An 18,120-nucleotide genomic window follows, 5' to 3' on the forward strand; every position below is an offset into this window, starting at 1 on the left:
GAAATGTCCTCCTTCATCACAGAATGGAATTTCTCTTCTTCCACCATTGATGCTGTCCTCACCTGATCTCCCTGACATCCACACTCACCACATCTTCCCCATCCGCCATAACATTGATAGAGTTCCCCTTATCCTTACCCCATGAGCCTCTGCATCCAACACATTATCCCACCCCAACTTCCGCCATCTTCAACGGGATCCTACCACCAAACACATCTTTATGTCACCCTCACTCTCCGCTTTCAGTTGGGATTGCTCACTAGTGATTCCCTTGCCCATTTGTTCCTCCCCACCAATCTCCCTCCTTGCACATATCTATGCAAGCTGCAGATCTGCTACACTTGCACATTGACCTCCTTCCTTTCCTTTGCTTAGGGTCCCAAACGGCTCTTCACGTGCAAATTATTTCTGGTCATCTCTTGTATGTGGTGCTCCCGATGCGGCCTCCTCTACATTGGTGAGACCCGACTAATTTGGCACACCATTTTGTCGAGCACCTCCACTCCACATGCCAAAAGTGGAGTTGCCCGCTGGCCAACCATTTTAATTCCTACCCACATTCCCATCCTGACAGGTCGCTCAATGGCTTCCTCTTTTGCCACAGTGAGGTCATTCTCAGGGCCAATCCTCATATTCTGTCAAAATAGCCTCCAACCTGATGGTATGAACATCAATATCTCCTTCCGGTAAAAAAAATGCCCCTTCTTCTATCTTCTTCTATTCCCCACTCTGCCCTCTTACCTCTTCTCCTCACTTCTCCTGGGATCCCCTCATCCTTTCCATGGTCCTCTGTCCTCTCCTATCAGATTCTTTCTCCTCCAGCCCTTGACCTTTCCCACCTACCTGGCTTCACCTATCACCTTCTAGCTATTCTCCTTCCCGTCCCACCACCCTTTTATTATGGCATCTTCCTCCTTTCTTTCCAGTCCTGAAGAAGGGTTGGCCTAAAACGTTAACTGTTTGTTGACTTCTGTAGATGCTGTCTGACCTGCTGAGTTCCTCCAGCATTTTGTATGTGTTGCTCTGAATTTCCAGCATCTGCAGAATCTCTTGTGTTTGCGGCTGTGCTGTAATTCTTATAGATGAATACCTTCAGAGTAATGTAATATTTTATTGTTCGTTCCTGTGAGCTATTTATAATTTTCTCCAGTGCTTGGTATAGACCTGATAATCTGATCAACGAGATATCTTTTTCTGAGACTGTATTTCTATTTATAGTAATCTAATGGGAATTTATCATAATTTTAAATCCCTTAGAGTTGATCTCTCACTGAAAGAGAGTTTCATGGCTAGATGAAATATTGATCTCAAAAAAGATTTTAATGCTGATAGGCTGGTTTTGAATATGGTATGTTAATTAGTCACTTTGTTTTTCAGTTCTCAAATTGTAATTAGCCATGTAGTTCACTCTCTCCTAATAAATATCAGTATTAGTATTGGTATATTGATTACAGATTTATTTAAATGAACAATTTTAAAGGAGCTATTTTGTTATTGATATTTTGCTTGATCTTTTAATAAATATTATTTCTGAAAAGTATCATTCTGACCTTCGGATATTGCAAGAAGCTTCACAGATAATGAAGTGCATTTGAAGTCGTCAAAGTACAGTATAACCTGCACAGAGCAAATTCTCTAAACAACAATGTGATAAAGATCAACTTGCTGATGCTTACTGAGAGTTTTGGCCAAATATTTTAATTCCCATTCCCATTCCTGTCCCGACATGTTGGTCCATGGTCTCCTCTTGTGCCAAGATGAGGCCACCCTCAGGGTGAATGAGCAACACCTTATTTTCCGTCTGGGTAGCTTCCAACTTGATGGTTTGAATATCGATTTCTCCTGGTTAAAAAGAAAATTGCCACCTTCCCTATTCTATTCCCCATTCTGGACTCTCACTTTCCCCTGATTTCCCACCTCCTCCCCTTTCTCCTATGGTCCACCCTCCTCTCCTATCAGATCTCTTCCTCTCCGGCCTTTTATCTTTCCCACCCACCTCACTTCACCTATCACCTTCTAGCTAACCTCCTTCCCCCCGCCCCCCACCTTTTTATTCTGGTGGCTTCCTCCTTCCTTTTCGGACCTGAAAAAAGGTCTCAGTCCGTAACGACGACTCTTTGTTATTTCCACAGATGCCGCCTGACTTGCCAAGTTCCTCCAGCATTTTATGGATGTTGAGTTAAATAAAATGTCTGTACGTAGAATAAATGAATGCAAGTGACATAATGTCAGCGAAAGAAATGGCTAGTGTCTATTTTGTTGCATTAAGAGGTTTATCCAAGGTTTAGATTTAGTGCAATTTATTAAACATGTGGAAGACTGGCATTTGACCGAGCTTTCAGAAGTGCATTTTTGATTTATTGTCCAGGAAATTCAGCCATCATCAAACATAAGTAAGATGGTAATTAAATGTCAGAAGGTAACAGTGAAAACTCCCCTCGGAAGCAATGAATTGAATGCATTTGATGTGAGTTCTTGCTCCAGATGCAATGGGAGTCACTCACCACAGACCTGTTCCTTTAATGAAACAAGTTATTGCATGTGTTATTAAGGTAATTGATTAATGGCACGTAGATCGAAACTCAGAGCAACTAATGGGATTGTTGCTACCAATGGGAGCCCATAACTAGAAAAAGATTTCCCCTTCAGTATAATGTAGAGATGGCGCCTACATCAAACAAAACCAGATTCTGATAGACCTGAATTACACGCTGTCTATTTACAGAAGTGGCAAGAAGCATCGAGCTTTCAAAACTCACATAAGGAGTAAATGACCAAGCAGTTGAAATAAATATTGAAGCAACCACAGATTGTTGCGTTTTGAGCAAAAATCCCTACCGAGGGAATTCGGTCATTTATTGTTAATAGAAAGTACTGATGTTCTCAATAAGAATGCTGGTGAAACGGTGAAGTTTTAGGATGAATACAATACATTGTGTGATTATACAGACTAATAATTAGAATTCCAAGTAACTTGCAGCACTAGGAAGACCAAAGGTGAGTTGGAAAATCATGTTTAGCTCCCATGTGGATACTGGAAGTTGACATTGGGTGACAATACTAACAGTTAGCACTGCTGCTTCACTGCTCCAGCGTCTGGGTTCATTGCTGATCTCAGATGCTGCCTGCATGTAATTTGCACCTTCACGCAGTGACCTCATGGGTTTAGACTGGATGCTAATCCCAATGATGTGCTGGCAGGTTAATTAGAAACTCTAAATTTCTCATTAGTGTAGGGAAGTGGGAAAGGAATCAAAGGGGAGTTGATGGATTTGTGAGTGAGAGAATAAATTGAAGCACTACAGGGAAATAAGGAGATGGGGAGCAGCACTGATTTCAATGCTTTATTGAGAGCTAGCATAAATTCAGTGGGCAGAATGGCTTCCTCATACCTCTTACCCAACAAGCAATATGAGAAACCGTTAAAGGTTTCATACTGAAAATTACTAGTCACAAGCCAAACATCCATTTAAAATCTGTTGCCCAATGTATACCTTGACAAGTTAGAAGACATGCAGAAAAAAGATACGAGAGTTTGAAGAAGAATGTGCTTTTGCAATATCAGCTTAAAATAACTGGGCAATCCAGACTGAGTGCTCATATCCAAAACTGATGTGTCAGTTTGCTAGTGCAGTGTATAAAGCAAATCAATACACTTTACTTTGATCCCTTAATTTACTTACATTGAATTGGCAGCAGGATCCAATTTATTTGTTTGCTCACCAAAAAGCGAATCAACATTGCCTCGCCACAAATATACGGAATGATCTGTACTTATGCACCAAATCGCTTTATGGAGTTAAGTTGTCACTGAAGATTTTACAGTTGGTAGTTATGGAGTTAAGTTGTCACTGAAGATTTTACAGTTGATAATGGACAAGATTCTGTAAAGCATAGTCTATTGCTTATCTAACCAGGATGAGCTTGTTTTAGCACCTAGGACAAAATCCATCTCTTTATAGAAGAGGTATTCAAATGATGAATTGTCAGGATGTGTATCATAGGTAGCTGGATGATTTGTTTATTTTGGATTGATGGTGAACAGCAATAGTTTATAACCCATCAGAAGTAAGATGGGGCAGAGCTCAGAATTTTTTCTTGGGCATAGTTCAGTATTCTTATTGAGTGTCTACGCTAATGCAGCAGTTGCTATAACAAAGTGAAGCTTGGACATGGAGTGAAGATTAATAGGGAGCATACAACTTACAAAAAACAGAGCTTAATAACCAAAGGTTACTGGTAGATTGTGATTGGAAGAGCACATTGAAGCTTGAGTGCAATTCCCAAAATAGAGCATGTGCTGTCTTCATGAATCTTAGCCAAGAGAAGCCAATGTACCTTGAAAGTGAATGAAATTATGCACAGAGTAGAAAAGGTGCTACCATTAGTTCTTGGTTTGAAGAAGTTCCTCAAATCAAGTTAACTTGAGTTTATTGTCATGTGCACAAGAACAATGATGTGCAGGTACAGAGAATAACTTGCTTGCAGCAGCATCACAGACATGTAGGTACAGACATCACACAGACTTCAAATTATGCATAAAGAGAGAACAAATAGTAACACCTTAGTGCAAAAGAGAGATGACATCATATTGGGAAGGGCTTTCATTTCAGTCATGGATCATAAGCTATTCAGAATTCATGGCAGCTTCTGTTCTACAGAGAAGTACGAGTATCTCAGTACTCCTGCATGTTGAGATCAATCTTGCAGACAATTGTAATTGCAGATGTTTCATCCCACATACATCCCAAAGATTCTGGTACATAGTGAGAACATGAATTTTACCTGACATTTGGATGAGATGACTTTCCAAGTGCAGTTGCAGAAGCCACTGAGATGACATATGATATCAAGACATGTTTCTGACGTCAGAATCAGATCAAGTTTAATATCACCAGCATATGCTGAGAAATTTGTTGTCTTTATGGCAGCAGTACAATGTTATACATCATAATAGGAGAAAACATGAATTACAGTGTGTGTGTATTTATATTGTATAAATAAAATATAAATAGTTAAATTAAATAAGTAGTGCAAAAATAGAAATAAAAAGAAGTAGTGAGGTAATGTTCATGGGTTAAATATCTATTCAGAAATCAAATGGCAGAGGGAAAGAAGCATTTATTTTTCAACATAGTCCCCTCCTATATGCACACACTTAGTCCAGCAGTCGTGGAGCATACGGATCCCTTCTTTACAGCAGGGGTGATTGATAAGTTTGTGGCCTAAGGTAGAAGGAGATGAGTTATACAGCTCTCGTTACATGCACGTGCAGGTCAACTCTGAGTGAAAATGCAGAAAGTTTGAAGTTAATAACTCATCTCCTTCTACCTTAGGCCACGAACATATCAATCACCCCTGCTGTGGACCACTTCTGGAGGTCGAAGACACCGACTTCTACAAAGAAGGGATCCAAATGCTCCACGGCCGCTGGACTAAGTGTGTAAATGTAGGAAAAATAAAAGTGCTAGGTTTTCTAAAATTGACTCCGTCAACCTTAGGCCATGAATTTATCAATCACCCCTCGTATTTACTGGAGTGACAAGCAACTCCAGATACTGTAGCCTGGAGCAAAATGCAGGTTGCTGGAGGGACTCAGCGAGTTGAGCAGCATTTGTGAAGGCAATGCAATGATTGATGTTTTGAGTCAAGATCGTGCATCAGGATTGGTGAACTTCTGTTCTTTTGATGTTCAACGTAAATGTATGGAAGTTAGGTAGGATCATGCACAACAATGGGAATTTTATGAGGTGAAATTGATTATTACACCATGTGGTGTAGCTGATATGTTGGTGACATATTATTGACCTCTTTCCAGGGTAACTTCAACATAATCATGAGTCAGCTAACACCTTGTTCAAATATTGTACAGAGCTGTTGATGCATTGCAGATTTTGAATGTGATTGAGTTTAATGGCCTGCTCAGAAGAGAGAATGTATGCACTATTCTTGAAACAAAAGCAAAATCTTGATTTATGCTCCAATAACTCATTGGGAAGAGGAAAGTAGAAGCTATTGGAGTAACATGAGAAAGTGGGAGTATTAAGACTTTTGAACATGTGTAGGAGATTGGTAAGATATTAAAAGTGTGCACTTCTAAACTGTATCTTTGCACCTTGTCAGAAGTACCCATATTGACTGAACAATTACAGTGAGAGATACGTACTGTATAAACATGAATGTTGAAGAAATATATGATAACAAATTCCTTCCAGAAATGGCTACAGAACTAATTTCTGGAGGAGATGAACTTACAGAGAATGGAATCAGGCTGCTTGCCTGATCATGAAGTAATAATACAGACCCAAATGCAATTAAAATGGGTCAAGTGCATGTGAAAGCCAAGTAGCAGGTTGAACTAATGATTCCTCATTTACATACTTGTGCACAATACATGCATCATGTTTTCAGTTGATGTAATGATCATTTAAGGTAATAATGTCAATGTGCATGTGATGTAAGCAAACACTGGATATTGTTAGCCTGCTGTAAAGCACACACCCACGTCCTGAAACTCCTAGTGTAACCTACATGTGTAGTATGAATATACGGTAGTAGCAGAAAGAAGCTGTGTCACAGACTATCTCCAAATGCATTACATACAATACATAGCAGTCTGCCTTAGACGATTCTTCTGCTCCTTTTCCAACTACTGCTGGTAGTTTCTAAGGGCAACTCCAGAGAGAAGATCACTACCAACTAATCCAGGGATAATACAGTAATTTGTGAACTGCAGTTATTCATAGTGTCATCAGGATTTAATTTTTAAAACAAAGTCAATTATGGTAATTTATAAATTGGGAGCTTCTACTTAAACAGGGAAATTAGGGCAGCATGATAGTGTAGTGGTTAATACAACGCTCTACAATAAAGGTGACCTGGGTTCAATTCCCGTCACGCCCTCGTTATTAGTTTTCCCTGTGACCTCATGGATTTCATCCGGAGGCCCCGGTTTCCTCCCACAGTCCGGTTGGTAGATTAACTGGTCATTGCAAATTGTTGGGTGACTTAGGCTGGGATTAAATCAGAGGGTATTGCTGGGAGGCGTGACTTGATGAGCCTATTTCGCTCTCTATCTCAATTTTTAAAAATAATATTTTATAGTTCTGTTTATACTCACTTACTTTCCTGACCTCCAGGTCTCCGACAAGATTATGCTTCCACTTCGACAACCATCTCCCAGCGCAGCTCTAGTACGTCGCTGTATTCAGTAAAGCGGGGCACAGGGAGTGACCAGGAATATGATTGCTGCAGCCTTGAAGACGAAGAAGAATTTGACCAACTTCCGCCACAGCCTCGACTCACCAGGTGCTCTCCACCCTTACGAAGTATGCCACATTCACAGACTTTTTCCAGCATTAGAGACTGCAGAAGAGGCCCAGCACCTTCCTCCTACTTGAATTCCAGTGCTTGCCCATCCTATTACTCACAAGGTCACACAGCTGAGCAACAACAGTACAGAACAAATGCAGGTAAAATCCTAAAGGTTCGACAATGGCACTGTTTATATTTATATATTTAATGCAAATCAAGGCAGAATTGGGGTTTAGAGGTGCTCCTATTGCAGTTACCAGATCAGATATAGCATGGGGCAGATACAACCTCTTTGGAAGATGTGGGGTCTTCTATTTACATGGTACGCATGTGAAGTTTGCAGTTCTGAAAGTTTCGCCTCATTATTTCAGCATCCAATAAAACATTCTGTGTATTTTATACATCTAACAAAAGATTGCTTTTGACCTACTTATGTTAATCTTAACCATGCGTGAGAGCATCTACAGTGCCCTGCATTGATCTTTTCTGAGGATCGTCATCTTGTCGTGGGGGAGAGGTTTGTGAGTATCTGAGATCCCAAGAGCGATCCTGTCCAGAGCTTAGCCAAGTGGTGCTTAGCTCCTGATAGATTCACCAATCAAGGGGTGAGGGTCAAGGGGGAGGATCTAGACAAGTTAATGGTAGGGGTCCATGACATAAAAGGTAATGAACCCCTGGTCTAGGCGATGAGCAATCTAACCAAGACTTCAGTGATGGAACTGGTGGCAGATAATGACACATCACAATGGCAGTAAAGGTGGAGGAAGTCTGCAGCAGTAGAGGGGTCCCCAGTTGTCTTGCGTATCCATGTCACTGGACCCTGACCCCGATCTGTCAGGAACCGTCTGGTGGTTGCCCGTGCAACAGTCTCCCCACATTAAACAAAGTCACGCACGGGCACTCACCATTTATGTGGATCTGGATTGGATCTACAGCCACCTGAAAACCTATCAACAAGCAACCCCACAGGACAACATCATACTCAACTCAGTGATTGTACTACTTGCAAGACATTGCCCTGCCCAGTCTGACTCATTGCTTTTTAACTCCACTCCAATGAAGGAACTACCAGACCTAGCTAAACTGCTGTTGCAATTTAAATGTGAATTGTAGTGTTTTTTTTTTTCAAAATAGCAATTGATAACATTTCAAAAAAAACTTTTAGCATGCTCAAAAATTTGTACATTGCGTGCCTCTTGTACTGCAGGTACCATTTTCAACTTCCAAAGACCAAATGGCTGTGAGATATCGATTTAAATCTGAATTTTTACTGAATGACTACAAACTTGAAATTTGACCTGCTTTCAGGTCTGCTCTTCTTCCTAGATCAAAACTGTACTTCCAGTAACCTTGGAGTAATGTCCCATTGGAGTTAATGTGACACCAACTTGGTATTGGGTATAGATAAATATCATTGCCATAATTAATATAAGGTTGCTTCCACATACAACTGATGTCATTGTAACTATTTTTAAGTTGACTTCTCAGATATGATGAGGTTTCAATACAGATCTATGAGTAAGAGTTATAAATATTGATTCAGTGTTCAGGCAAATGTACATCGAAGATCTTGTTTTAAATTATTCATTTAAAATAATTTTCCATTGGAGATACAAAGCACTGTAGACGTTGGAGTCTCAATAGATCTAATACCTGAATCAAACTGCTGAAGGAACTTACTGGGTTGAGCTGCGTCTGCAGAGTCAAAGGGACAGTTGCTGTTTCTGGTGGGGGCACTTCATCAGGAGTGCAACTTTAGAAGGAAGGTTACCAACATATCAAGAGGTGATGGGAGGTTGAGACAGGGCTGGAATGTGATAGGTGGAGCCTGGTGAGTTCCATGTACAAAGTAAATTTATTATCAAGGTAATGTACATATACGTTACCATGTATTAAATGATTAGGAGATAAGTGTAATTATTTCGCTAAAGTAAGTGATAGAGTCATAGAACACTACAGAATAGAAACAGGCCTTTTGGCCCACCTAGTCTGCCAAGCCACTAATCTGCCTTGTCCCATTGACCCACACCTGGACCATAGCCCTCCAAACCCCTCTCAACCATGTACCTGTCCAAATGTTTCTAAAATGTTGAAATCGATGCCACGTACACCGCTGGCGCTGGCAGCTCATTCCACACTCCCACCATTCTCTGAGTGAAGAAGTTTTCCTTCATGTTTCCCTTAAATATTTCTCCTTTCACACTTAACCCATGACCTCTAGTTCTAGTCTCACCCAACCTGGGTGGACAAAGCTCGCTTGTGTTAGTGCTATTATTACCCCTCATAATTTTGCATACCTCTAACAAATCTGCCCTCATTTTTCTTCACTCGAGGCAATAAAGTCCTAACCGATTCAACCTCTCCCAATAACTCAGGGTCTCAAGACCTGGCAACATCCTTGTACATTTTATCAGCACTCTTTCAATCTTGTTGACATCTTTCCTGTAGGTAGGTGACCAAAGCTGCACACAATACTCCAAATTCAACATAACATTGCAACTCCTGTACTCAATACTTTGATTTATGGAGGTCCCATATACCAAAGCATTCTATGTGACTTTATAGAGTTGAGACACCACTTTCAAGGAATTATGAATCTATGTTCCCAGATCCCTCTGTTATAGTGCACTCCTTAGTGCCCTACCGCTCATCTTGTAACTGTAAGCCCTGGTTTGTCACCCCAAAAGGCAACACCTCACATTTGTCTGCATTAAATTCCATTTGCCATTTTTCCACCCCTTCATTCAGCTGGCCCAGATCCCACCACATGCCTTGATAGTCTTCTTTGCTGTCAATTATACGCCCACTTTTCGTGTCATCTGTAAATTTGCTGATATAGTTTACCATATTGTCATCCAATCGTTGATATTGGTGATAAACAACAATGGACCCAACAGTGATCCCTGCAGCACACCACTAATCACTGGCCTGCAGTCGGAGAGGCAACCATCTAGTACCGCTGTCTGGCTTCTCCCACAAAGCCATTGCCTAATCCACTTTGCTATCTCATCTTGAATGCCAAGTGACTCAACCTTCTTCACCAACCTCACATGCGAGGTTTTGTCAAAGACCTTGCTAATATCCATGTAGGCAACACCCAGTTCCTGCTCTTCATCAATTTTCCTTGTTGCTTCTTCGAAAAAGATTGTAAGATTGATTAGGTATGACCAACCATGTACAGAGCCATGTTGACTATCTCTATTAAGTCCCTGTCGATCCAAACGCTCATATATCTGGTCCCTTAGAGTACCTTCCAATAACTTTCCCACTATTGATAACCGGCTCACCATCCTATAATTTTCTGGCTTATACTTAGAGTCTTTCTTCAGCAACGTAACCTCACCTATGACTAAGGAGGTTTAAGTATCTCTGCTAGAAGCCCTGCCATTTCTGCACTAGTCTCTCACAGTGTCCAAGGGAACACCTTGTCAGGCTCTGGGAACTTATCCACCCGAATTTGCCTCAAGTCAGCCAACACCACCTCCTCTAAAATTTGTACAGGGTTCATGACCTCGCTACAGCTTTGCTTTACTTCTATAGAATCTGCTTCCGTCTCCCGAGTAGGTGCAGATGCAAAAAATCCGTTTAAAAAATCCCCCATCTCATTCTCAATTCCTCAGCTGAAAACTGATATTTTCAATTTTTTTTACAAACTTTTTTCTTCACTCATTATAACAAACCCCTAAAAGTGTATCCTTTTCTTTTATTGACGTTATTGATGGACAAAGTAAATAATTTTAGAACTAGTTGTTACTTGATATTTTGAGTAGGATCATACTGCACACAATGTACTAGTTATAAGTACCACCATTTTTGAATGAACAATCTTGTTCAGGATTCAATGAAGCTGCTAGTGCAATTATTTTCTCCTTTCATCTTTTTTCTGCTGTTACATGAGCAGGCAAAGTGGCTTTATAGCTTTGGAATATTATTTGCAAATTAAAATAGGGTAAGGAACACTTCAAAAGCTTTAAAATACTTTTGTATAAACGTTTCTTAAAATAATATTTAAATAGTGTTGATAATATATTATTATTCAAAGAAAAAAAATTGATCTTCCATAACATGATCTTATGATTCATTATTGCATCAAACAAACTGAGGTTTTTCCACACAAATCAATATTTTGTAGAATAATGATGTCAAAGCTGTTGTTTTTGCTTACACAGCATGGCTAAACTTGCAGCTACGTATGAATTTCCAAGTTTATAATCTACTCTGTTCTTCTTTTATAATCAGCTCCTAGTAGCCATCCTGTACATTCAACCCCTCTCCCAACATAAGACAATAAGACCATAAGATATAGGTGCAGAATTAGGCTATTTGGCCCATCAAGTCTGCTCCAGCATTTCATCATGGTTAATACATTTCCCTCTCAGCCATAATCTTCTGCGCTCTCCCCATATCCCTTCATTCCCTGATTAATCAAGAATCTATCAAACTCTGCCTTAAATATACCCAGTGACTTGGCCTCCACAGCTGGCAAGGAATTCCACAGATTCACCACTCCCTGGCTAAAGAAATTCTTCCTCATCTCCAATCTAAGTGGACGCCTCTCTATTCTGAGATTGTGTCCTCTGGTCCTAGACTGCCCACCATATGAAACATCCTCTCCACATCCACTCTGTTGAAGCTTTTCAATACTTGATATGTTTCAATGAGATACCCCCTCATTCTTCTGAATTCCCAGAACCATCAAACATTCCTCATGTAACCAGCCTTTCAATCCCTGAATTATTTTTGTGAAACTCCCTTGAATCCTCCCTAATGTCCACACATCCTCTCTTAGTTAAGAGGTACAAAACTCCTTACAAAATTCCCAAGTGAGGCAGCACCAATGCTGTTTAATGCCTCAAGATCACATCCTTGAACTTATATTCTAGTCCTCTTGAAATTAATGATACAGTAACATTGCATTCACCACTGACTCAACCTGTAACTTAGCCTTTAGGAAATCCTGCATGAGGACTCTCAAGTTCATTTGCACCTCAGATTTTGAATTTTCTCTCAATTTAGAAAATAGTCTACTTTTTTATTTCTTCTACCAAAGTGCATGACCATACACTTCCCAACATTGTATTCAATCTGCCACTTCTTTTCCATTCTCTTAATCTAAGTCCTTCTGTAGCTCTCTAATTCCTTACCACTACCTGCCCCTCCACCTGTCTTCCTATCATCCGCAAATTGAAGGTCACAAAGTCATGAATTCTGCCATCCAAATCACTGATGTATAATGTAAAAAGAGGGAGTTCCTACAACGACCCCTATGGAACGCCACTAGTCACTGGTTGCCAACCAGAAGAAGCTCCCTTTATTCCTACTCTTTCCCTCCTGCCAATCAGCCAATGCTCTACCCATGCTAGTATCTTTCCTGTAACTTGTTGAGCAACCTCATGTGTGGCAACTTGTCAAAGACCTTCTGAAAATCCAACTGCACAACATACACTGATTTTCCTTTGTCTATCCTGCTTGTTATTTCTTTAAAGAATTCCAACGGATTTGTCAGGCAAGACTTTCTCTTATGGAAACCATGCTGACTATGGCCTATTTTCTCATGTACCACCAAGTACGTTGAAACCACATCCTTAACAATTGAATCCAACATCTCAACCACTGAGGTCAAACTAACTGGCCTATAATTTCCTTTCTTCTACCTCTCTTTGAAATTTTCCTGTCCTCTGGAACCATGCCAGAATACATTGATTCTTGAAAGAGCATTACTCTTCCTCTGCAGTCTCTGCACCCACCGCTTTCAAAACTCTAGGGTATAGACCATCTGGTCCGGGTGACTTATCTACCTTCAACCTTTCAGTTTCCCAAGCACCTTCTCCCTAGTAATGACAACTGCACTCACTTCTGCCGCTCGACAAACTCGATTTTCCAGCAGGTTGCTAGTATTTTTCACAGTGAACACTAATGCAGAATTCACTGCCTCCCATTTCTACCTCTCAAGCATCATTTTCCAGCGGTCATATATCTACTCTTACCTCTCCTTTACACTTTATATATCCGAAGAAATATTTGGTATCCTCTTTATTAATAATGGCTAGCTTACTTTTGTATTCCATTTTTTTCCTTTTTTATGACTTTTTCATTAACTTTTGTTGGTTTTTAAAAGATTTCTAATCTTCTAACTTCCCATTAATATTTGCTCTATTGTACGCCCTCTCTTTGGCTTTTATGTTGGCTTTGACTTATCAGCTACGTTTGTGTCATCTGCCTTTAGAATACTACTTCTTCTTTATGATGCATTTATCCTGTGCCTTCCAAACTGCTCCTAGAAATTCCAGCGATTGCTGCTCTACCATCACACCAGCAGGTATTTTCTTCAAATCGGTTTTGGCTATCTCTCTCATGCCCCTGTAATTCCCTTTTCTCCACTGTAATACTGATACACCTGACTTTAGCTGCTTCTTCTCAAATTTCTGGGTGAATTCTATCATATTATGATCACTGGTCCTTTAAAGATACTTTCCTGTAAGCTCTCTACTCAATTCATTGCAGAACACCCGTTCCCGAATAGCTGATCCCCTGGTGGTCTCAGCCACAAGCTGTTCTCAAAAACAATCTTGTAGGCATTCCACAAATTCTCTCTCTTGGGATCCAGCCCCAACCTGATTTTCCCATTCTACCTGCATATTGAAATTCCCCATGACTGTTGTAACATTGCCCTTTTGACATGCAAGTGTTATCTTCTTTTGTCATTTGTAGACCACACCTTTACGACTGTTCGGAAGTCTGTATATAACTCCCACCAGGATCATTTTACCCTTGCAGATTCTTAGCTGTACAACAATGAATCTACACCTTCCAATCATATGTCACCTTTTTCTAGCAATCAGATTTTATTTTTCACCAACAGAGCCATGCCACTCCCTTTACCTATCTGCCTCTCCTTTTGATACAAAGTGTATCCTTGGATTAAGCTCCCAGTTGTAATCCTCTTTCAGAGATGATTCATTGTTGCCCACAACATCCTAACATGCCAATCTGTAAATGTGCTAGAGTTCATCTACCTTCTTTTGTATTCTGCGTGCAGAATCAGAATCAGAATAAGGTTTAATATCACGGGTATGTCATTTAATTTGTTAATTTACTGGCAGCAGTTCCTGATAGTATAGAACAAAAAATAAATCAGTAAATTAATTACAGTATATATATGTATATTAAATAGTTAAATTAAATATAATGAAAAAACAGAAATAATATTAAAAAAGTGAGGTAGTGTTCAAGATTTCAATGTCCATTTAGGAATTGAATGGCAGAGGGGAAGAAGCTGTTCCTGAATCGCTGAGTGTGTGCCTTCAGGCTTCTGTACCTCCTTCCTGATGGTAACAAAGAGAAGAGAGCACGTCCTGGGTGATAGGGGTCCTTAGCAATGGATACCGCCTTTCTGAGGCATCGCTCCTTGAAGATGTCTTGGGTACTTACAGAGGCTATACCCGTGATGAAGCTGACTAATTTTACAACTCTCTGCAGCTTGCTTCAATCTTCTGCAGTAGCCCACCCCCATACCAGATGGTAATGCAGCCAGTTAGAGTGATCTCTCTGGAAATTTATGAGTGTATTTGATGACATTCCGAATCTTCTCAAACTCCTAATGAAATATAGCTACTGACTTGTCTTCTTTATTGCTGTATCGATATGTTGGGTCCAGGTTAGGTGTTTGGAGATATTGACACCCAGGAACTCAATCTCTCCACTTCTGAACCCTCTATGAAGACTGTGTATTCTCTCACCTTACCCTTCCTAAAGTCCACAATCAGCTCTTTGGTGTCATTGACGTTAAGTACACTGCAACACCACTCAACTAGCTGGTATATCTCGCTTTTGAATGCCCTCTCATCTCCAACTGAGTTCCTGCCAACAATTGTATCATCAGCAAATTTATAGATGGCATTTGGTTTATACCTATCCACACAGTCATTGGTATAGAGAGAAACTTGCAGTGAGCAAAGCCCACATCCCTGAAGTGTGCCAGCATTGATCGTCAGCATTCAAATATAACACCTTCGGTCCTGGATTCATCACATTTTTGATTTTCTTCTCCCTTTATATTGTAACTCATCGCATTGACTGAAATTTTGCCCTGTCATCAGCCTTCCTTTGGTAACAGTCTCACTAAACACTGCTTCTGTTTGTAAAAGCAAGTTCCCGTCTTTAGCCTTATCACTCTGGTTTCCATCCCCCTGCCAAAATAGTCAATTCCATGACCTCTGCTGTTCACAGTAGTGGGAAGTTGAGGAGTCATGGCTCTTTGCACATTTTCCAGTACACCTGCTCTGAGGACCAAATCATATACTTCCCATAGAGAACCTCTTTCATGTATAAGTTAATGTATTCTTCATGTTTAGCCTGAACCTGTTTATCGAGGAAAATCCATTCAGGCACACAGAGAGGCACAATGCAGAACTATTAAAAAGTTTTATTAAAATTCTGATTAAACATCATAAAAATGTTATATAAATACAAATACTTTATGATATTATGTGAAACTACTGAAGGTATGAAGGAAAATATTACAGTCTGTCATAGACAAATATGATCTTGTTATTCCATATCTCAGACTGCTTTAAGTCTTAATTCTGACTTTTCTCCCTCTCAACGCAAATGGTCAAGCCTTTTGACTTCTCTTGCATGTTGGTATTCAGTTTTGAATATTGTCAGTACTTTAAATGTAATGGTTTTAGAGAGAACTTGCCAATGCAACCACTCACGATGTTCTGCCTAGAACTCTCCCCCTCTGTTATTCATTCTCTCTGAGCTCTCTCACTTGGTTTCTCTGTCTCTCCGATTTCTCAAATTGACACACAAATCCCTGTGATAATTGGATTAGCAAGATATTCCATTTTGTTTATCCCATCCTTCACTCAGTTTGTCCAATATAGGAATGTTTGATGTCAAGCCATTAGCAGAATAAAGATACTTTACTGGAGGAAAGTCTGATGGAGAAAAGTCGAGCTTATTAGTGGTCTAAAAACTGTTAACAAATATGTTTCCTGATATTCAAACTTGCATATTTTGGGCAGAACGAAATGCCATTTTATTACTTTGGCAAAGACTTGTTATTTTTTAACCTTGTCATATAACAGAGATCTAGTAAAAAAGTTTATATTTGTATAGACAGAAAGTTCAGGATTTCCTTTCCAGTTGACAGCCAGTTTAAAAAGTTAACCTCTGACACTGTCTTCCCTAAAATACCTTGGGATAGGAAATTTTGGTTAATTTCTTGTCTAACATGAATTATCCATTCCGACTTAAGGTATGTGATCAGAATGTTCAAAAACACATTAAAAGATTTTCCTTGGGCTTGGTTTTCTTGACTTTTGGTCAGGAAGTTTGGGGCAGCACAGTGGTACAACTACGTTTGTATAAAAAGGTTACAAATACATTTAAAAGGGCAATCTGGAAAGATAGGGTAGGACACGGATCTAGCAGGTAAGGTTAAGGAAGATCAAGAAGTTTTATAGATAAACATTATTAAGAATAAAAGGGTGACCAGGGAGAGTGTATGTCCCCTTTGAGATCAGCACAGTGAACTATTCCTTAAGCTCTAGGAGATGGCTGGAAATTTTTAATCATTATTTCACCTCAGTGTTAATTCAGGAGAAAATCAAGTTTGCTCAATAGATAGGGAAGCAAGTGGAAATAGTTTGAAGAACATTTATATTACTAGGCAGGAGGTATCAAGAGACTTAATGTAATATAGTGGGTAAATCCCCCAAGCCTGACTGAGTACATCATCTGACTTTGTGGGAGGCTTGAGAAGAAATTGTATTGGCTCTTGGAGAGATATTTGCTTTGTATATAGCCAATAGTGAAGTTCCTAACGATTTGAAGATGGTTAACATTGTTCCATTATTTACGAAGAGTAGCATTGCTATGCGAGGGAACTACAGACGAGTCAGACTGAGTTCTGTGAAGGGGAAGTGTTTAGGAGCAATTCTGAAGGGCAGGATCTTTGGCATTTGGATAGACAGAATCTGATTAGGAGGAGTCACCATGGCTTTATGCATAGGAAGTGGGCTAAGGATCTATTTCAGTCTGACAGGTCGCATGTATCAGATCTGGAAATTAGAACCACTGGAACTGTTCTTACTGTATACAATGTTTCCTCTGTAAGCAGCTTTTTCACTTTCGTTTCTAAAATAAAGTTAAATTTTAAAGTGTGTGATTGCATAAATTTTGATTTGTATTTGAAACATTATTTTTCTATCACAGAGAAACTCAGACGCAGCATGCCAAATCTTGCACGTTCGTTCAGTGCCACCAGTCCCCCTGACTCGTTTAAGAATAGCAGAAGTTTTGATTCAAACTTACAGAATGGAACTTCACGACTGCAATCACCAGCATGTAAGTATAAACTGTGTGGATTTTGTTGTGTGGTGTTAGTTGGGTTGCCTGCAGAGTTTCTGTTCTACCAGTATAATATTGGGTCAGTGTACAGTGGTTTGTACAATAAAGTTTGTTAGTTACAGAAGAGTTTGTAACCCAGCAACCCATGGGCCAGAATAACAAATGAGAAATATGAATTTAAATCCACAGCAAGTATGGAATATAAAATTCAGCTGATTAAATTACCTAAAACTGAAAGTAAACAGTTTACAGGTGACTGTAAAATGTACTAGGTTTTTAAAAAAGTCTGAGGTGAAGATTGTAATCCACTCACCATAGGTTCACAATGAGTTAGCTATAACTGTGAATGCAAACCAACAGAACATAACTACAATGCATCTGAGTAATGATGAAAAGGTCATTTTCAATAAATAACTAGGTCTAGGGTAAATATAGAAACATAGAACATAC

The 18,120-nt window shown here is 39.7% G+C and overlaps 1 protein-coding gene across 2 annotated transcripts in view; it reads left to right on the forward strand.

The window, feature by feature from the left end:
* Positions 1 to 18,120, forward strand: part of slain1a (SLAIN motif family, member 1a) — a 136,291-nt gene that overhangs the window by 91,105 nt on the left and 27,066 nt on the right. For both annotated transcript variants that reach the window (XM_063048497.1, XM_063048498.1), the window contains 2 exons: positions 7,140 to 7,472; positions 17,536 to 17,667. In XM_063048497.1, coding sequence (XP_062904567.1) covers positions 7,140 to 7,472; positions 17,536 to 17,667 — 465 coding nt within the window. The remainder of the gene's footprint in view (positions 1 to 7,139; positions 7,473 to 17,535; positions 17,668 to 18,120) is intronic.

This window comes from Mobula hypostoma, chromosome 5 (genome assembly GCF_963921235.1).
Source record: "Mobula hypostoma chromosome 5, sMobHyp1.1, whole genome shotgun sequence".
Lineage (NCBI taxonomy): Eukaryota > Metazoa > Chordata > Chondrichthyes > Myliobatiformes > Myliobatidae > Mobula > Mobula hypostoma.